Source organism: Habropoda laboriosa, unplaced genomic scaffold, assembly GCF_001263275.1.
Source record: "Habropoda laboriosa isolate 0110345459 unplaced genomic scaffold, ASM126327v1 scaffold90, whole genome shotgun sequence".
NCBI classification, from domain to species: domain Eukaryota; kingdom Metazoa; phylum Arthropoda; class Insecta; order Hymenoptera; family Apidae; genus Habropoda; species Habropoda laboriosa.
This window is the reverse complement of record NW_017100218.1, coordinates 1,717,038-1,739,019: the sequence shown is the minus strand read 5'-3', so window position 1 is coordinate 1,739,019 and position 21,982 is coordinate 1,717,038. Positions and strand designations below refer to the sequence as shown.

The following is a 21,982-nucleotide window of genomic DNA, read 5'->3' as shown; positions in this document are numbered from 1 at the left end:
CCACCGAGCACACTTCTAAATATCTCAAAATAATTCCTTTCCCCAATAGGATTTCTCAATTAATTCCCTAAATTTTAATTTCACACCGGTTAACACACAGACGGAATCACAAACTTTTTCACGTCTAAACGAGAACAATATCGAACGGATCGAAGGGGAAAAGAGGAGTTCGAGGTTGCAATTGGTCGGTAGCCCGTCGATAATAAGACGAAATAGCGGCGGTTACTTTCGACGCGTTAATTTTTCACCGCTCACGTATAGCCGTGTTAGGCTAAGCATGAATTATGAACACATTACGGCCGGGATACAAATTGATTTATGGTCACGGCGTCGCGCCGTGCATACCTAATATCCCCCGGCGATATTCTTCAGCCGTGGTGCAAGGCGGGTCAGGGAATACGATTAATCTGCATAGCAGATCGCGTCAGATTCGCTAATAGCGCTTTTATGATATTCCGTCCCGAGCTCTACTGTCTCTGGCATCTTGACAAGAACCGTGGAAAAGAAGAGCGAAGAATGGAAGGAGAAAGGTTGATCCTGAGGCTCCGCGAACGACTTCCACGATGGATTTCCCTGTCCTTCTGGGCGAACATTTAAAAATTGTCTCGAGGTGGAGATTTGCTCGGACCGGGAGTTGCATTCTGATGAGCGTAACGAGGGAACGGGGGGAAAAAAGTTCGCCTGAACTTTCTCGTCAAAACATCGTTTATCGCGATACACCGATAAGCAATCTTAAATTCCTTTACGAAAAGATGGGAAAAATTGAATTTCAATTATCGCGAGTAAAATACACATTTCTCTATGAAAAAAAGCATTCGTGTTCGGAACGAGCATTTTATCTGAAGCTTCGTAACATTTTGGAAAAAAAAATAGAAAGAAAAAGAAATAGCAGAAACTGGTGGAACTGTTGTCATGACGCGGAAAATGAATTTTTTTTTTTTTTTTCTGTCCGTTCACTATCGGTACAAAAATTGTCATACTTCAGAAAGGCGGCTGAAACTCCGCGTGGCAGGAACAAAAATATTCCCGTAAATATACGGTTGCGTCGGCTTTCTCTGTCTCTCGTAAAAAGTGGAAAAAATGCGGCCAATCGACGTAACGCCGAAAGCGAATTCCTTTCTCGTGCTGTTGCCCCGAAAATCGTTATATTTCTGAACGGGACGATCGTGAATGCGAGATTCACGCGATCGAGGATCCGGAGTGTCTTCGTAAATATTGTGCGCCAGCTTTTTCGAGGCTTCCTTTTTTTTCCACCTCGTCTCTCTCTCTCTCTCTCTCTCTTTATCACAGAAAGGCAAAAAACGATTCTACGCCGCTGTGTGACGACACCGGGAACGAGTATTTGTTCTTTTCCATTCGCTTTAAAAGCGATTGCGTTCCGTGGGAAAAATACACTGGACGACGATTTTCTGCGATTACGATCAAAATACTATCAGAGATATTCTATATTTGTCCCCGGTGCGAAGTGTGCAACGCGAAAGAGAATAAACATTGAATTTTATAGAAGATTCTCATCGTCCGAATTTTTACTCTACGAGCTAAATAAGCAATTCCCGCAATATCTCGCAATTCCAGTAGAATCGATCGATACACGCTTACACACTGGCAAAATTCAAGCGTTTGAACATGAAACACCGATAGGAAAATTCACGCTACGTAGCAGATTTCTCTCGATCGATTTCACGCCTCGACGACGACGTCTAGTCGAAACTTCCAACTGCTTCGAGGATCGAAGGCATTCACGTTCGATCGGCGCCACCACATTACGCGATAACTCGACCGAATTTTGTTTAATCTTGCTCAATTCCGTTCATTAATGGTGGAACGCATTCCGGATGCGATCTGCATGTTAATTACACGCCTATTAAATTGCCGCCGTGATCACTACCAGTGTTGGTCGGGACCAGGCCTGCCAATACAGTCGTTTCCGCCTACTGTGCCCATCGGTTAATGGCTTTCGTTGCATATTTTAACTGGAAAAATTAATTCGTCCCTCACGCAACGTCCCGCGATGCACGGTGTCTTTTTCTCTTGTTTTTTTTTTTTAACGGAAGAACCAAAATTCAATTCTCAACTTCTCAATATTTTATCATTTATTTAACTCTTTCGCTCCGGCGAATTTGCGACACAAAATATGCTCGCTGACGCAGAGCACTCGCGACACACAATTGCATTTTCCGCTCTATAAACTTCGTGACGGAGTTTATTACGGTAATTAGAATTATTTTTTGAAAATAATAATAGTACGGGAGAATGGAAGTTTCGTGTAAATGTTTGTAACAAGTCAGAGTATGCTGGAGTTTCAAGCGTGACCGAGGCATGTGGAAAGTGGAATAATAGAACAAAAGAGAGATATGGAAGAATATGATTTTATTAATTTTTGCAATAAATATTAGGTCGTCCCATAAGTTCGTACCGAAAGCGCAAAATATTTGAATAAAAATCCAAGGAAATTCTATGACGACGACATAACGGTCTTCTAAAAAAAATAGCAAAAATTTGTGGCACAAGAATTTGCTGCAAAGGTTTCTTGGAAATATTGATCCAAATTATAAAATTCGACACGAACTTACGGGATGACCTAATATTGTCGAGTGATTTCCCTTTTCCTGTGAACCCTTTCATTTGGATTTCTTTTGATAATGTAATTGGCAAATTTGAAAATACGAAAAAATTACCTAATTCTCCACGTTGTTTCCTATATTGCTTTGACAATCACCTGTACTCCTTCCAAAAGAAATATGACCTTTATTTCATAAAGTGTCCACACGGTTCGTGTTAAACAATCCCTGCGATAATTACCATTTCCCCGCTAGCTTCTAAATAGAACGACAGTCAGCCGAGCATTACGACGAAACCTCGAAAGCTGGTCGCGCGGTGGAAAACGACTTTCACGTGGTCGAAGACGAAATTGATCAGTCAGATGGTCCGTGTGAGACGCGTCTGAAAGGAGACTTTTTCGTCGCAGACCAAGCGGCGGAACGGAAAGGAGCTAAGTGGAAAACGGAACGGGGGCGAAAAAGGAAGGCGAAGGATGGGGTGGATTGCAACACGAGTAAAAGACAGTTAATGCCCGCTACATCTGTCAGCCCTCGAGACCGTATCGCTGCTCCTATAGACGTCACGCGACTCGGTGTACCGTGCAAATGTACCTGTTCACCGGGGACTAACGCGAAATTGAAATCTGTTTAGCTGATAATACTTGTTCTTCCCTTCTTTTTTCTCCTCCTTCTTCTTCCTCTCTATCTTCCATCCGGCGAACCAGATGGCAGAGTGCGCTTAAAACCGTGGACAAATTGATAAATGGTAGGTGTTTCTTAGGACCGCGTGAGAACGAAGGTGAAATTCCCCTTTTCAAACGAAACCGCTGAAAGAATAATCGTCGAGTGAAAATTCTGGTATGTTCCACCGTGAATACCAGGTACGGTTTTATAAAGTCAACTCACTTTTCCGCGATTGCGAATTATTTCACACGTTTTCTCAACTTTCACGTTCATCCTCTCCAATAATTACCGCTGCTTATGTGCATACTATGCGCGCGTATTATGCACTGTTAAATAAACCAGTGGAGTTTACGGACGAAAATGGATTTCAACGCGCTTTTCATTTTTTTTGGGGGGAAGAAAAAGAATTTTTGAGGGAATTACGAACGTTCGCTTGCTGTAACGTTTACCTCGTTATTTATAATTTGGGATAAGTGAATACGCGAAGGAACGTAATTATCTGTTTTTACGATGTTCACGTATGAAACTAGTAGGTTAGTGACTGGAAATCAATCGAGCGAATCACAGGATCGACACGGTAGAACTTTCCCATCACCTTTTCCTCCGTTTTTTAAGTATCCTTTGGTAGGGAAAAAGGCGGGAAAGAACGAAGGGTAGATAGGGTGAGGAGAACGAGGCTGAAAGAGAGACACACGTGACGGGAATGATAAAAAAAGGTAATCCCGACTGACAGAAATCCAGTCACAAGGGAGATTGAAGACGCGACGGAGAGTCATTGACTCCGAGAACTCCCTTCGACCCTTCAGGCTGCTGGATGATTAGATTTGCCCTTCCATGCGTATTTTCCATGGCTTCTCCGTTGGTAAATATCAGTGGACCACCAGTCAACCACTATTGTTCCCCTTGACGCTTTGATAACGCAGAACTACGTACCGTGTTGTAACACTGATTATTTGTTCCACATACAACTGGGTCAACATTTCAGTTCTGTTTTTAAACTAAATTATACCTCTTTTCTTCTATAAATTATATTTCTTTTCTTAAACTGAACCATGTCGAAATTATATTTCAATTCTCTTCTAAACTAAATCACGTCGAAGTTGTATTTCAATTCTTTTCTCAAACTAAGTCGAAATTATATTTTCCTCAAAAATATCTACACTCTCGTTCACAAATATTAGGACACTTATCGAATGTGAAGCGAACCTAAAGAGTAATTAACCGTTTGCACTCCAAGCATTTGTCGATAGAACTCCGGTATACTTTTGCGGTGAAACTTTCGAAAAGCCCATGTTTCATTTTGGAAAAATGTATGCTTATTGTTTATGAATCTATTAATTTCTATTTCTCATTTTAATTTCCATCGTTTCAATAACATAGAAAAACCTGAATATCACTTTTCAAACTTCTCCAAAGTCATTACGCGTGTCTCCACATCGGAGTGCAAAGGGTTAAAAAATTAAGGTAAAAAGAATTTATTCAGCCTAAACTGACAACGAGCCAGATACACTACCGGCCAAAAGTTTGGAATCACCGAGCATTGCAATTTACATAAAAATTTCCAGAAAAAAGTCAGCGACTTTGAGAATTTTTTATCGTTCGAATCAGTTGACATGAGATAAACTGATAAAAAATTAGCAGCAGATTTAATATTGATGAAAAGTGGGAGGTGATTCCAAACTTTTGGCCGGTAGTGTATGTAACACTAAATTCTGCAAAAAAAGTGTAATTTCAATACTTTCTGTACGAACATAACGAGGGTCCTAATACCAAATGAGTCGACGATCTTGCCAAATATTTTTACTGCTCAAAAATTGCGTCCATAATTTCTTACCAAAGCATACACGAGTCCATCGTCCATAAATGGTTAACAGTAATTTGTGTTCTCCCAATTTCCTATCCTCTTTTTTCATTTTGCTTATTTCCGTTTTTCGGGTTTTTCGTGTAGTTGGAGGAAGAAGATGGCGAAGCCCCTCACGGCACACCAGGGTGCAATCGTGAAAAAGAAACGAAGCGCACGTTGCGCACCAAACCACGCTGTGGTCCGTAACGAAAGTTGCAAGCCGAGTTAAAAATATATTTGTCTTCAATTTTCCGGCTGTATTTGCGTTCCCGTTCGAGCAGCCGCAATTTATTATTGCCGGGCTTGTTAAAAAGGTTAGCTGTTTGTTCTTTCGTGCTGCTGCTCCAACGTTCACCGTGTTTTTTCGCGTCCACGAAGATCCCGGAAGCTTACCGCCGTTCGATTGACTTTCTCGAGCTCGATCGGAACCGTTGTTAACTTTCGATTAATGAACCCGACGGATTAAAATAGTTCGCGTTAGGCCAGGTGTATTATAGAAGTCGGAAGTTTCCGCGGCGTATAGTTGTTTGGAGTTCCGTTCAATGGTTATTTTGTTTTACGGCCTGGAGAGCAGCTTGATTTATGGCGGAATATTTCGTTAGTTAAACCGTGTAGAATGCGGAATATTGTTTGAACAGATCGGACGAAGTTTAACTTAGTAATTCGACTACACAGAACAACAGATACGATCTTTCATTTTTTGGAACAAACGAGCAATTTTCAAGTTCGAATTTCTCTTGGAAAGATCCTGCGGCGAGTGTAGCTCGCACTGTATCGGTTATGAACTATTTCTGTATTTTACCGCATTTCGTATTCTAGTCATACATCTATCACGCTGATATATTTATACCAGGACATACATAAAACATACTGATATTACATTGTGCAAGCGGAATGCGTAATTTTTGGTTCAAGTAAAAGCTACTACGAAAACGTATTCTATGTAACTTCATTCCGAATGTCCAAGTAGTAATTCTACCGAAATATTGCAATTCTTGTTAGGAAAAAGTTACAATAAAATGTCTAACTTGTGAAAAAATTGAAGCTACGTAACATTTTTCATGTCTAATCTAGTTTTTAATCGAGATCGAATCGACGTCACCTTTCGAGCGTTTTACTTTGTCGGTCGACAGACCTCGTGTAATTCACCAGAGTCTTCGCGGCGGGGATGGACCGCCTATTGCCATTACGACAGGGCAATTGATCCTGGTTGGATCGACGGTTTTTGCATTGTCTAACGCGACGGTGACAGAGCCGAGTCGTTCATCATCGAATCGCGGCGCAAAGATACGCGACCGCATACGTGTAACGTTGGCCAGAAGAAAAGTTCCTTCAACGGCCACTCAATCTTGTTTTTTCCCTATGCGACACTGCCTGGCACCGAGTGGCGTTCTTTCGTCGCCTAATCGAAAACTTCGAAACGATAAAAAACCGACAGATCTGCCGGAGCGAGGGATGACAAGTGTGTTTGTATTAGGAGAAGAAGCGGATGGAGATGTTAACCCTTTCAGTGGTAGAGAGTGAGATATGCCGGGCAATCCGACGAATTTCTTAAGTATACTGGAAGAATACTGAAAGTGTAAAATACGTGAAAATTGAGATTAACGAAATTGTCGCAGAAAAATGGCAACGAAGAGGGAATAAAGAAGAAAGAAAACACCGACAATTTCGTAAGAATACTTAAAGGACACTAAAAGTGTAACACGTGAAAATTGAGATTAACGAAATTGTTACAGAAAAATGGCAACGAAGAGGGAATAAAGAAGAAAGAAAACAACGGTAGGTAGTATGAATAAACATGGGAAACGTGGGTAAAGCGAAATCGGCAGGAGCACGGAAAAGAAGGTGATATTTGCAGAACGGTAAAATAATAAAATATACATATCGACAGGTAGCTGGTACACGGGATGATAGTCTAGTTGGCGGCGATGGCGAGGGAACGCTAGGCTGGGATGCGAGAGGAAAAATCGTGTCCCCAGGTACCGGAGCGTGTGCTCGTGTTTTTCAGAACCAGAATCGTTAGAAGGCAATTTTTATTGAGAACGAGGGAATTTTACAGTAGTGGCCGAAACGTAGCTTCCATCTCGTTTTAACGCAGACGCCGGCCATTCTCCACGGAGAACCATTGGCCAATGTGATTTTTAACTGGGAAATAGAACTCCACCGGAGGCGAACTAAGAGTTATTTATTGCACGAAATAATCCGAAAGTATTAGCAGGGAAAAAAACAGGAATAGAATAGAGTTGTCCAACGTGTTACGAAAAAATTGGAAATTATTGGAAGTGGGATTATCGATCGACCAGTCTAGCGATGTAAGAGTAGCATATTTGATACTGTGTAGTAGATATCGGAGACTAGCTTACAAAGGCTAAATGGCAAAGTGAAGGCAGAATTTAGTATTCTGATTGGCAACGGCTTGATTATAGAAACTAATAAAATAGATAGATGGGCTTAGAACTTAGACAAGATTCCCTTTGACAGTCACCTCTTTGTAGTTAATTTAGAAAATGACGAGTCTAATCCAAACTAAACACCTTCTGTTTTAATCTAAGAGCATTAAAACTGGACTCAAGTTGTACATTCTTTTTCACACGTATACGTCTTACTGTTAAATACTGTCACAGTAAAACAGAGAAATTTGTTGTATACCCCATACCGAATACAAAGCCTTCTGTAGAAAGAGAGACGTTCGCTAATTTATGGCGAGGAATTAAACTTCCTCTTCCTTTGTATCTATTGTTCAACGTAACAGGATAAAAATGAAAAATATCTTCTTCGCGATACAATCATGTTATACTCTTTTAAACGAAACGTTCAAAAATTCCAAAGAAAATTCTTCTCTAATTTCTAATTTTTTCCCGTGTCTCTTCCTAATATTCTTGAAATATTCGTAGAAATATCTCCTCGGACGAGACATCGTTTTCACTTATCGTTCGGTGAGTTATCGGTTCTTCCCTGGGAATCGTCACGGCGACAATTGCGTGACATTTTCTCAATCCGTGGCATGCATTCGGCGTTGTCGCCAAGTGCAATCGTTCGCGCGGAACACCGTAAGGAAACTTGCTGCAACAATCGATGAGAAGCCCGAGATTGCCACGGGGAAAATTGTTGAGAGGCTTCGTGACGGTTTCCACGGAATATGTGGCGGGTGTGTACGTGAAAGGGGAATTCCGTCGGCAACCGCTGGAATCGCGACACTTCGAGCATGCCACCTTTACGCGTTCAATTATGACGCGGTAAGAACCGTTCTAGCCGCTGACAATTAGCAGATGCACGAATTAATATTCTCTAATGCGGTCCCGCGTTATTCGTGCGGTGTGTATTGTACGCGTTCAGTTTTGTTCTTCTGCGACGAGTATTCGGGAATTTCGGCGGTAGCGCGCAGTTATCGTTCATTATGAAAATATTTTGGAATATCGTATAACAGTGTGTCAATTATTTTCGAACTTAGAATTTCAAATGGAATTTTTTTAATGTTTGTGTAATTATTAATTTTGCAGACTTTAAAGTTGCAAAATTTCTGAAATATTTATATTGACGCGTTTAAAGGAATTCACGTGTGAAAGGCGCGAAAGTGTCAAGACGTTTAAGAAATTACTATCTCCGTATAAATTAAAATTGCAATTCAGTAAAACGGTAAAATTTACGAAACACTTCTACCTATACATTTAAAACTACTTTTTAATTTCCATAGAATCTTACAACTCCAGAAGTATCCATCAGCTTTTAAAAAGAACACTAAAAGATCTGTCTCTGAAGCAGCTCGTCAAAAAGTCATATCCCCCAACTTTAATTCCCACCGCTAAAACCGCGCACAATCGTCCTATTATCCTATAACCAATCTTCCGCGCAATTAAATACCCCCGGAATAAAATAGAGAAAAGAAAAAGAAAAGAAAGACTCAAAATTTTATTAGTCTCCACGCCTGGAACTCACCCCATTCCCTCTCGTCGTTCATTTTATTTCACCGAGCCGAGAGAGATATCTCCGAGACCTCCCGGGCTGCTCCCTCTTCATCAGCGAATTTTCCAACGGAAACGAGCAACGGCCGTGCCTCTGATTTCCATTCAACGGACCATAACTCCGGGATCGACGGAATAAAGAGTAACAGAAGAACTCGTCGAGACGAAGGAGCCGCGAGATTCAGCTTCCTTTAATCACATGGTGCGCGCGCGCCAGCCGCGAAACAGGCCACAAAGGGGAGAGGCTGGTTAATTTCCGCGCGGCGCGGCGAGTTCGGAGGAAAAACGGGATAGCGCGCAACTGAAACTTCGACTCGTTGAAAAATTTACAACACGCCGTGAGCTATTGGCGTGGACGAGACGAGACGAGACGAGACGAGCCTGCGAAGTAGCGAGGGTTGCCTTTTCACGAGAGAACCGCTTCCTTTCCATTCCCTCCTTCCTTCCTACGCTTTGATCCCATAATCAGCCCTTTGTTCCCAAGCCCACTATGATACGTTTCCCTTGTAAATGACTCGCTGATTCGACCGTTCCTTTTATTAAGCATGCAAATATGAAATCGCGGTATCAGTACTCCTCCCTGTTTCGTTTTATCAGCGGAGAGACTGCTGGATGAGAGGGTGCCTCTTCGTGACTGAAGTTTAATCTTATTACGATTATTGATGGTTCTAGGGGAAATTTTTGTTGCGTGATGAATTTGGGCTTGTCTAAGTGTCAGGTTTAATTCTCGATGAGTTGTGGCTGTTTGCCGCGGTAGTTAAGTTTGTAAGATTTAGCGCGGGGTCTGAGGATTAACGCGTTGGAACCGATTCTGCGTAACTTGTCCACGGCGGCGAAATGTGATGCTTTAAATGAAAATTTTACAAATATTGCCATTTATTCGAATTAACTGCTTTCGCTAATCTTGGCACTAATCTTGGTAATCACACGGCATTCAACGTGTTAGTGTCGCTGAGACGTTGAAAAGAGGCGTCTTCGATCTTATTACGAGGTGGAAATTTGGTTGCAAATGTTTGGTAAATAATTCGTTTGGATGTCTGGAAAATTGAGGTTAGGTTGTCCGATAATTCGCACCGGTGGAGTAATCCAGGAGGGAGAAAGAGAGAGAGAGGTGATATTAAAGAGCAACAATTTTAGATAGGAATCTGAGCCCCGGTGGAAAGTGTTTGAGCAATTTAAATTTAGATTCGAACCACGAGATACCGGGGGAAATTATTACGCGGAGGACACCGAGCAGGAAAGCTTAGCGAATGGTCTCCTCGCCTGGCTTTGATCTGTATTCTTGCTCCGGGTTTGTTACACAGGAAAGGAGAAGAAAATTGGTAGCGTGTTAATTTAGTTTGGACGAGTGGAGTGTGTTTGCGATGGTAGTTTCATTGTAAGGGTGTAACTTCGAGATAGCTTTCTATCTTTCCGAAGGAGATCGAATTAACGATAGAATTTGACGAGAAAGTTTCCAGAAGAATCTTTAATTATCGAACGGAAAAGAAGTTTGTTTGAAAATTTTAAGAAAAAGGTCGAAAGTTTTAAGTCACAAATTTTTTCTGAAACTTCAAAGCATTCAGAGTACACACATACTTTGTTTTTTAAAGAAATATCAAAGTATTTGGAGTAAATTAATCGAATTATACAGAATGATCCATATGACGTGATCACTTCTATTATTTTCTTTGTTAGTGGTTCTATCAAAATTATTCTTATCACAGATGATACAACTCTAAAGATCTAAATAATATCATTTTTCTTTTTCTTGCATCTTAGCTAATAAGCATTCTAATGGAACGATCACTGAAAATTTTTCAAAATCGTATCTCCTAAGACAGAAAAAATGATCAACGAAGTTAATAAAGGTGGTCACGTTACGCGATTCACTCTGTATGGAATACGAAAGAAATTATAACGCGTATACGTGAAATCGAAGTCGCGAGGCACGCTGTTCGCGGTTCGTGTTTGCGTTTCAGCAACGACGACCTGGCGGGATCCAGGTGAAGCAAGATAATCCAGGGGTAAAAGCCACTTACGAAACGGTGTATGGTACTTTAACTTGTTATTATACAAGTTCTCGCGGTGGCGGTTAAATAAGCTTGCGGCCCGGTGAAAAGGAGACGAAAAACGGGACACGCCTTAGCTCGGCGCAGCGTGAACATTTAACGAACGCTTAACGAGCCGTACGTAACCGAAGAAATAACCTCGGTCGTCGAGTTAAGCAATCTAGTTATCATTTCTGCTTCCCACGAGGAATCGTCATAATGAATCTGTCACTGAAAGAACGTCGATCTTTGCCTTCACTTTTCACCTTTTTTCTTTATTCCTGTGAAAGATCGCCTCGACGTCTCTTATTTATGACAAATTTTTCTCTTTCTCCTTTCAGGAAGAAGAAGAAGAAAACTGAATATTTATTTTTGAAATGTCAAAATTAGAAGTAGCTTTAGAAATGTTTATTTCTCTCTTTCTTTGAAGAAGAAGAAGAAACGGTGGCAATTTTTCCATGTGAAAAGTTGACGCCGATTGGTTATTCCAACATTTATCTTTGAAATGTAAAAATTAGAAATGGTTTTACAAACATTTATTCGTTCATTGTTCCACTATTCTTCGTCGTTTCGTCCAGCGCTTCGAACGAGAAGAGAAGAGAATAATATCAATTAAATATAGTCCATCAATTTCGCCCCGCTCATCTAAAGTACACACGCGGAAACGAAGTCGAAAGGCAAACAGGAATTTCAGGAACTTCAGCTGAACGTACACCTAAATCAACCAGCGCGAATTAATCTTCAACTAAATCTAAACCTCTTCAACTTTTCAGTAACAATGGTTATTAATGAATGGTATCTTAACGCGAGCGTTAAAGTTTCTAAGCTCAGGATCACCTCCGCGGAGGCACTTTATTAGCGAAAACACATGCTAGCTGAGGGGGGACCAATTTTAAGTAAATTACCTCGAAAATATCTCACGCGGAGCAATGTGGCGTTTCGCGTAAAGCAGCAGAGAGATGTCGTTTCACTCAACTAATTCAAGTGTCCGTGTAGAGTTAACGTAAACATTGATAATTTTATACGAAAACGTTACAACAGCAGGACCGAGTAATTTCGACCAGCGAAAATAAACGGAAACTTGTCACGATGTCACTGTAATTCTGAATTACTCTCTCCCTCTAATGAACTAAAATAAAATATATAATATTCAGCGCACTGTTAGATTTTTGCATACCAAATTGCCAATTTCACAACTGCGTCAAGTTTCCAGAATTGCGTTCTTTAATTTGCTAGCAGACAATCATTATCACGCGTCGATTTAAATCTAGAAGTTAATTAAAACCATCTGCTATTTAATTGCGAAATAATTGAAGGACCACCGCGATCGGCGAGTTCAGGATCAAACTCCATTCACTATCTACATCACAGTCAAGATTTAGCAACGAAACTGAAGCAGAGAAGGTTTTCGAAGACCTCGTTGCACCAAAGAAACTCTGAGTTTTCTCTTAAGAAACGCATAAAGAACCTTATGTTCCGATGATTAAAGCGCATTAAAACCGGCGGATCGTACACCGATGAATAAGCATCGTTTCCACTGAAACGTATGAAACGTGGAAAGTTTCATTGATACATTCAGTCGTTTAATCCGCGACAACCTAATGGAAGGCATAAATATTTACGCAAAACGCGAGATAAAATACGCACATTTATCAAGGCTTCAGCTCGGAGATATACTCGAAATTAAGAAGACAAATTTCGCCCTCGCTTCTTCGCCAAGTATTACTTAAACGTCGCGGGCATTTAATTGAAAATCATACAAACCCCGGAGCAACAAATTGCACGGCTGAACGTCGCGATAAAATATATTTCTAACTTTGTTTCCACGATCTCTCTCTATCTCTTCCGGCTGTTTTTGAAAACGGCCCCACACCTTTCGCACGGTTCACGGTTCATTTCACGGCGAGAAAACGAGCGTCCGTAAATCAGCAAGTGTCTAACTTGATTTAATCAACGACGAGTTACTCATTTTCCCTTGAATTACACGCGACAAGCGTTCAGCTGCAAATTTTCCGAGAAGCTTAATTAACAACAGGTTGTTTAATCTTTCGTCGCGCTGGTCGCGAAAACGTTCCGCTACAATTCCACTTCCTCTCCGCGTTCCTCTTTTTCTTCGTCCTTTCCTCCGTCCCTCTTCCCGTTCGTTTTTCTTCGTTTTAGAAAGATTTTCATTCCGAAACTCTTGGCCCCGGCTAATGATAAACGACCGCAACCGCGCGCAAAACTGCGAAAAGTGTGTCTCGCGCGCGGGTTCGCAATTTTCCCCCGGTGAAATTATCACGAGTGTGTCACACGGTTCCGCGGGGTCAACTAGCGCAAGAACTACGAGCATAATGCAGCTTTATTGTGGCCACAATTCGGTCGAGCACGAAACTTTCCCCCGTTCATCCGACTTCTTCTTCGTTTTCTTATTCCCTACTTCGTACACTCTGCAAGTGTTCCCTTCGGCGAACGTTTAACGAAACGAGCAAACTGAAGATGGGAAACAGCTGTCGCTTTAATTCGATCGAATTTTTTGACAGAAAAATTTTGGAAGACAGAAAATGTAGGTCGAACTTTTTTTTAGGAAACTTTCTTCTTCTTCTCTACTTCGTATACTTTGCAAGTTTCCTCTGGCAAACGTTGAACGTAACAGATAAACTAGAAAAATCGTCACTGTGATTGGATCGAAATTTTTGACACATCGTAACGAATTTTGAAAAAGAAGAAACAGGTTCGTCAGGTTTTTCAAGGAGATAGACGAAAGGGAGGCGGGATGTTCGACGCACGAATAATCCGGGAAAAGTCGAGAACCGCGAGCTTTCGTGAAATATGTCGAACACCGAGGAGAAATATTGACTTCGATATTTATAGAAGCGAATCTCGGGATCTGAGTGCATGCTATCCGAGGCATATTCGTGGCACGCTTCGTTCCACGCACGTGGATTTGACGAAATGGTGGGAAAAAAAAGCGTAGAAAAGAGTGTTTCATTGCTCGCGATAATTTACCTCTTGGTATATCAATCTTAACACCGTGGACACGATATCTTCTACCTTCCGATCTTCATTTATTCCCTACCCAATCTCGAAAAATCCATGCTATTTTCACCCTGAAACTTTCCAACGCGAACACTTTGACTTGAAAATGAAAGGACCGTGGAATAAGTGAAAAACCGTGTCGCGAGTCAGCATTTGCGCTCTGCTTAGAAATCGAAATGCAACATTTTACGAAACTACCACGTAAGTAAGAACCACGAAATACTTTTGTCCGTACTTTCGTGACATCGAGTGCGTGGTGCAGTCGTGAAATTTCACCGTTTCCTCGTCGAGTATCGATTAAAAAATGGTTGATTCAGCTGCTTCGTTTCGATGGCTCGACAACGAGAACGAGAGAGGAGAGAAAAGGGGCGTAGAAATGGAGACAATTGGCGATAGTATGATTTCCGCGGCGTGCCCTTGTTCAATTCAGGGAAACGATTTTAAAATCCAGAGGATACCGTTCGAATGGCTGAGCCCCTTACACGCACGAGTTGCCTGAGCTGCAATCAATAAGAAGTCGAGATTGCTTCAACGATTGCCTCGGGCCGGATAGCAAGCAAGGGCGCTTTCAGGGTCCGTGGAGTGAGAAGAGGCCAGCTATTGCGACTTGAAAGAAGAATCTGCATTTATCATCGGCGTGTAAGCAACGTGGACGGAAATAGCGCGCGGAACGCTGCTCTCTGACGAGTATTCAAAGGAAGAGTCTCGAGGCAAAGGGTTGGAAAAGATGGTCGTGCATTTTCACTGACAAATATGTACTTGGGAAATTGAAATTTCGAAATTGGACAATTCTGCATTCTACGGTTTCACAATTCTCAGGCTTGATAAGGTTTTTTGGACTGTTTTGCTTTGAATCGGGAACTTCGGGAATTTGAAGATTTGAATTCCGGCTTTGAAGCTTGGGGTGTCCTATTTTTCGGGACATTGTTTTTTAATATTTGAAATTTGTATCATCATTTTTCCTCTTTCTCAAATTTAAATAAATCACTCGTTAATATTTAAAATTTATATCATTGATGATTCCAAAGTTGTATCTCCCAAAATTCAATATGTCAAATTTTCCAGAAAATGGGAAACTAAGGTAGAGGAATTTTCAAATTTAATTAACCCCCTCGTTGATACATAAAACTGATATTATCGATGTATCGCAAATTATATCTCCATCAGACTGTTTCACGATCCAAAACACTTTCCATCGCATGATCAAATAAGGTGCATCCACAATGGGATTTCCTGGGCACCGAAATCATCGGTTACCCTCTAAAGCATCCCGCTAATTAACTAGCACAAGGGCAGAGCAATCAGAAGCATCGACGGAGGATATTTGGTTAGAGGGAGATATCCATTAGTAAAAGCTGCTGGTTTCAACTCTCTTAGCGGGCCGCTGCTCAAAGCCTCTGCATACAAACTTATAACAGTCAATTCCATTAGCGTGCGATTTAGTTTTGAATCAGATTCTAATACCACCGACGGTGCACGCCTGTTTTCTCATCTTCCCTTCTAAACTGGACGATGACCCTCTGTAATCTGTCAGAAACGACAAACGATCGGTTTCCGTTTGAAACTACTTCGACCACGGGGAAGAACACGGGCAGAAGAGCGGAGAAGTTAAACGCTAGCAAAGTTTCCTGTCTTTTCTCCTCCTCTGCCCCGATATCCGCTCTTATAATCCCCACGTCGTTTTCACTCGTGGCTTTTCAGCTCGCGAGACCAGTCGCGAGAAACACTCTTGTTAAGGCCAGATTATCGTCCTCTTTCAATGCACCATGCTTCAATCGTAATTTCTGCGTTCACGTATTACCGTTGCGTGGCATATCATTCATGAATTCATAACTGCTCACGACTGTTCCACTTTTATTCTACGTTTCCTTTTACGGTTTCACAAAATAAATTAAGAAAATTTTTAAAACTGTACGTAGATCTCTTTCACTAAAGATTTCCTTTGCAAAATCTCGTTCCTCGTAAATTCTGCTAACTGCAAAAATCAATGAATAAAACACTTAAAAAACCACAGAAGTCACTAACCAAACCCATTCTTCCTGCAGCGAATAATAAAGCCCAAAACGCGGCTATCTCTCGAAAAATATAAACCAGGAGCGTAACACGCGACCAGCTACGAAGCGTTTGACGAACTTAAAACCATGAAACTGTCACGTGTCTCTCAATATGAAACTTGACGAGAGGATCTGGCTTCCCGCCGTCAGAACGGGCCAGGATCATTCCGATAGATCGTGGTGCGTACATGGAGGCATGGTGGCAGCCTTTACGGCACACCAATTCCCATTCCGCGTCATAAACTTGTTTTCCGCGCCCTCGTCGGGGGAAAACGTCTCTGCATGTGTACACGTGCACATCCGTACGCACAAACACGCGTATTTCGAAGATCAAACAGAAGTCCCACGGCGACGAAGAATCCGCCGTTACCCTTCTGCCGACTTTTCCTTTTCTCCCCCTTGTGTCGATCCTTCGAGAAGTCGAACCGAACCCTCTCCGCCCGCCGGTGAAGATACTTGCGGGGAAACGTGACCATCCACGTGAAAAGGGTCTGGACATTGATCTTTGGATTTATTCAAATTCCTAGTTGCGTGTTTCTCCGATAGCAGGCATTCGATATCATTGAAATTCTTAGTCACGTCCTTTATGGAACAGAGCTCTTTTGAATTTTTACAACTCCCGCGTGGAACTTTGCAGAATTGTTTGTATCTTTGGGCATATTATTCTTGGAATTATTTCGGCTTCCAGTTTTCGATGTTTAGAGTGGAAATTTTCGAGATAGAGCGTAAGAATGTTTAATGTCTCAAGTTTTCTTTAATTCGAAAGATTTAACTCCAACGCAGAACTTTGTAGAATTATTCGTATCTTCGGTCATAGTATTCTTGGAATTATTTCACTTTTTAATTTTGGAGTTATTAAAATTTCGAGATAGAGTGTAAGAAAAGTGTAATATCTCGCTGAAATTTTTATTAAATTTGAAGAATTTAACTCCAACGCAGAACTTTGTAGAATAATTTGTATCTTTAGTTACATTATCCTTGGAATTATTTCAGTTCCCAACTTTGCGCGTTTATATCAGAAATTTTTGAGATATTTCAATTTAGAGATAGAGTGTAATAAAAATTTACATCTCAGATTGCAAAAACCTAACATTTTCTTTTTAATTTGAAAGATTTTAGAAATTCGTCGTCACTCAGCTCACTTGTCAACCCACGAAACTATCATAATTTTCACCGTCCTTCGTTTCACCGTAATAAATTATCAAACTCAGAGTCCACGGAATCTCGTTACACACTCCAACGCGTATTTTTCAAATTACATTCAAAATTCTCGGCAATCTGATCTCCCATGTAAAAATTTCTCCCGTTGTACACATTCTCGCAGAATTCCAGAAGAACGAACTCCCAGTTACACTTTCGAGTTACATATTTCGCCCGGCAATTACGCGATATCTGGAGCGAGAATATCGCGGGATTATTCGGAAGAAGCTGTCAAGGTACGGTGAATGGGAATTAGCGATGGAATAACAAGGATAGAAACAAGGTAATCCCATTCGGCGACCATCAACGTTGACGATCCCGGTGTTGGCCCCGTTCAATTTCGTTCGCCGCTCGTTTCTGAGACCATTTTGGCGCACGAATGCGCGCGTTTAGCACGCTTTAATTAATTTTTCTCTCCCGCGAACAGCTTCCATGGTCAGAGAGGGAGCGCGAGAGGGAGAGAGGGGAAGGTATTTAACGACACGCGAGAGTCGATAGATTTCACGAAAAAGCTGTTCCGGTTCTCTCTCGCCTGGAAATTCACCTGAATGCCCGGACGTAATGATGCGTTCACGGAACAACAAACTCGCCGCACATTGTGCGCCGGAGGAAGGATACGTTTTTTCTACTGTTACACGTGATACATCGCCGGAGAAAGAGTGGAAAAGAGAGAGAGAGAGAGAGAGAATGCTCGTTGCAGCATCGTGAAAGACGATAATAACGTTACAAGGGAAATAGAGAAAAAGGAAGGGAGGAGGAGTTGGTTGGTCGGAGGAACGCGCGGTGGAAAATTCTAATTCTCCGTTGCTGCTTTTTCCACTCGGGTTACGTGTACAACGGCTCTAAAATACGCGAGAGATATGTAACGATCGCGTGTGTGTACGAAAAAAAGCTTAATGAATATGGACAATTTAGAGGAGGACACTGGCTAATGGCTATTTACACGTTGGAATGGAAACAAAAGCGGGGACATTTGACTTGTTTTTACAGGGACGGCGAGAAAATTCCGACGGGAGGAGAAGAGAACGCGTGTTTATTCGATGGAAGTTTTCGGAGAATAGGTGGAACGATTAGGTGGAAAAGAGGGTGGAAGAGGATGGTACTACACGGCGAAAGTGTTCTGTAAGAAAGTGATCGTTCAAATTAGCGAACGCGGGTCCGGGGATCAAATGTAATTTGTCTAAAGTGCGTTCATAAGTCTTGCAATTAGGTGGTCGTCGAAGGGCGCACGCGAGCAATTATTGGAGAAAATTGGATAATTCCTTTGAGGCGGTACGTAGAGAGGGGCCAGCCTCATGATAGTGACTGATGATGATAAGCTTTGAATTAGCCGTCCACCCGGTAAATTAACCCCCTCTTGGTATTGATTATCGAAGGTCTGATGTTATTCAGGCTTGACCTGATACGTATCTCGTTCACACAGAGTTTCAAAAATCACAGTCGTTTGACCGATTAGACGGTTCCGCGTAAAGAGGCAATTTTCCCAGTTTAGGATCCATTGATTCTAACGATCTCCTATTTAGAATTGCACCGACGAAGTAGTAGTGAAAAAAGTAAGAACGTTATTCGTTAAAGAGCAGAATTTTCGTATGCAAAAGGACGATCTTCCTTAACGAGCTTAAATTGCAAGTTTGTAATATTATTTGCGCTGTCAAAAATTAGAACTATTAATCGCCTAACAACTCAATCATTTACGTTGTTTAAAAATTTTTATTGGCAAGCTACGTGTTCATAAACCAGTGAAACAAACCTATCTTTATTCGGCTAAGTAGTATAAGTCAGCCGTTTGTCAGGCAAGCGATACGATCAGCTTTAATCGTACACCTGTTTCATCTCGAACATTCTTACAGACGAAAGGAGCTTGTATTATTGTAAATTTCGACTCACCGGTGATCTTGATGTGGTAGGGCAGCTGTGCACGCCAAGTGTCCTGCATTTTCCTGTCAGGTGCGACGCATCGATACTCGCCAGCTTCCTGGTAAACGACTCGACTCAGAGCCAGTCGACCAGGTCCACCAACCGGATCCATTCCAGGACCGTGTCCCCAGCAACCGCCGTCGCACTCGAGAGTCACCGCTCCCCCAATCTGCACTTCCATCTTCCGGGAATCGGTAGACTCGCCGTTCAACGCTTCCGCTTCCGTTTCCATATCTGGATCATCTGAACGTTGATTTAAACGGCGAATGTTGGCCACGAGAGTTGAATAAAGGTAACAGAAATACAGGAAAAATAAAATAGAAATTTCACGAATACAACAAACTGATTTTTCCATCAGAAATTAACTGTTCGATCCACCGAGTCTTTTAAATTACCATTCTAAACGATCGGTTAAAACCTTCCTATATTTTTATCCCTCGATCTTTACTTCCCGAGAAACATCGCTATCTCCGCCGCTAACTGTAAAAGAAAACCCTCTCGGGATAACTGTCAAAAAATCCCACGCTTTCCATCGAACCGATTCCAATCCTCCCATCGCACATTTCACCAAAGAAACTTGAAATTTCAATTTTTCGAACGATAACGCACGCGATCCCCCGCGCTTACGGTTCTCAGTCACGCGGCGCGTATCCGTATCCAGCAGAGGTATCTTAAAGCGATCCTGAAATCCGATCGGGCGTTGTCATCGATATCAACGAGGTGGTGGTGGTGGCGGCGGCCACGCGCATCAGGAATCGCACGCACGTACCAGGGATAAAGTTGAAGGAACGCGATGGAACCGGCGCGTTTTCCACGTGCCGCGGTTCTGGACTTGAGCGAAACCTTTTCACCCACCACCAACGACGACGACAAGAAGAAGAGTAGAAGGAGGACACGTAGGAGAGGAGAAAAGAACACGGACACGGTGGCGTCTCGAGCAACCCTTTCCAATTCCACCTTACGAATTATACGTCCGCGATCGTTTGCTCTCGAGCTAACGCTATGTCCACAATTACGAGGGGTGAAGGGTGTCGAGGAGGGGTTGGTGATGTCGTGGCTGGGCTATCTCTTCTCGAAGAGGAGAATTAGAGCGTCGGTAGATAGGGTGGAATTCGTTCGTGAACGAGAGAGAGAGAGGGAGAGTGAAATGCAAACTGGAAAGGAACAAAAGAGGAAAGAAGGGAAAAGAGGAGAGCAACGAAAGTGTGGTGGTAGTGATGACGGTGGAGGGAGGTGGTTGAAGGGATAGAGAAAGAGAGCAGTCCTTTGAGTTAGCAAGCTGATCCTCCGGCTCATCCTATAACAAAACAAAGGGATCAAAGTGGTGGATGCGACGATCGCAGGCTTTTACACCCTCCCTCAAGCCCAGGCCGTCGGCTCGCTGGCTATACCTCGTTTGTCTTGTAGTTTGTTCGGAATTTTACAGCAAACACAGTCGTGACGCTATAACAAACAACAGGGTGCACCGATGGGAGAAGCGGGGACAGGGAGATGGGAGAAGGGAAGAGTTTCCACTTTTTCTTCGTTAGCCCTGCGCGCGCCAGTACAGATCGTCTCTCTTTCTTCTATTCTTTTTTCTTTCTTTTTTTTTTTTTTGCTTTATTTTCGTCGTCTCGTTACCCATGAATTTGATCTATCGCCGGAAATCCCAACTGACGCGTGCTTTGATCCTCGATGCGGGCAATTCTGTCGCGTTTCACCGTATCGATGGGATCCATGCGTCATGATCACGTACGCGTTCAACCCACCCGTCGTACCTCGTGGAAAGATATAAAAATATGCAAACACGCGTGTGGAACAATATGACTGCGTGTCGGTGTTGTAGTTAAGTACGGAAATTATTATAGTTTGTTGAAAATTCTTAGTGGAAGATTACCTTTCCGAAGGGAGAGATTGTGAGAGATGGCTTCTGTTTTTTTTTTTATTTAGGTGGAATTGTAATTATTCGCGTTAATTGAAGGTTTATTTGGGAGTTAATTGACCAGCGATATCTCTATTTAACAATCGATTGGAAATTGTCCGCGCCTTTGAAGCTATAACTTCAACTTGATAGTTCATTAATCTGACGGAAGCCTAAGTACTTCAGATGCCGATTGTTCCAGGCCTGATTGCTTTTGACTCCGCGTAATACCGTTTGACGATTGATTACCAGTTGATTGGCTAACCAACTACTAACTAACCACTGACTTTAGAAGATACCTTCGCCGTCTCTCTGCTCCCTTGTCCCTTTTCGTGTATCGCTTGCGGTGGTGTATGGAACTTTGACAATTCGGAATCTTCAAAATATCAAACGGTACGCGAGTATTCTGGTTCTGTAACCACGAATCAGAATACAAACGGAAATTCCGAGGAATTCTAATAACTCTGATGCTACACTTTTCAGAGCAAAATTAAAACAAAAAAATTACGAATTATTTCACCTTTACATTGAAATAAATGAATTTAAAAAGAATAAAAAATAGACATTTTTCCGTATTAAAAAGAGAAGCATAACTTGTGAGCGATGATTTTCGAATAGTTTGCAAACAAAATTGATCTACAATTATTACTTTTTCCAAAGAACCATCAGCGTGAAAACCGCTTAAAGTAATCTGCCAATAAGTTAGGTTAGAAAATCAATTTCCGAAACAACGGCGATTCTCGCGGACCTCCCTTGGTAGGATTCCTTTACAGGAACCACTTTCCCTCTCTCTATCTGGCCGAAAACCCAGGCTATCTCCGATTGCACGAAATT

The 21,982-nt window shown here is 42.0% G+C and overlaps 1 protein-coding gene across 1 annotated transcript in view; it reads right to left on the bottom strand.

Annotated features, from left to right (window-relative positions):
* Positions 1 to 21,982, bottom strand: part of LOC108570898 (hemicentin-2) — a 378,548-nt gene that overhangs the window by 72,037 nt on the left and 284,529 nt on the right. The window contains exon 8 of the mRNA XM_017932826.1: positions 19,219 to 19,491. Within this exon, the coding sequence (XP_017788315.1) occupies positions 19,219 to 19,491 (273 nt within the window). The remainder of the gene's footprint in view (positions 1 to 19,218; positions 19,492 to 21,982) is intronic.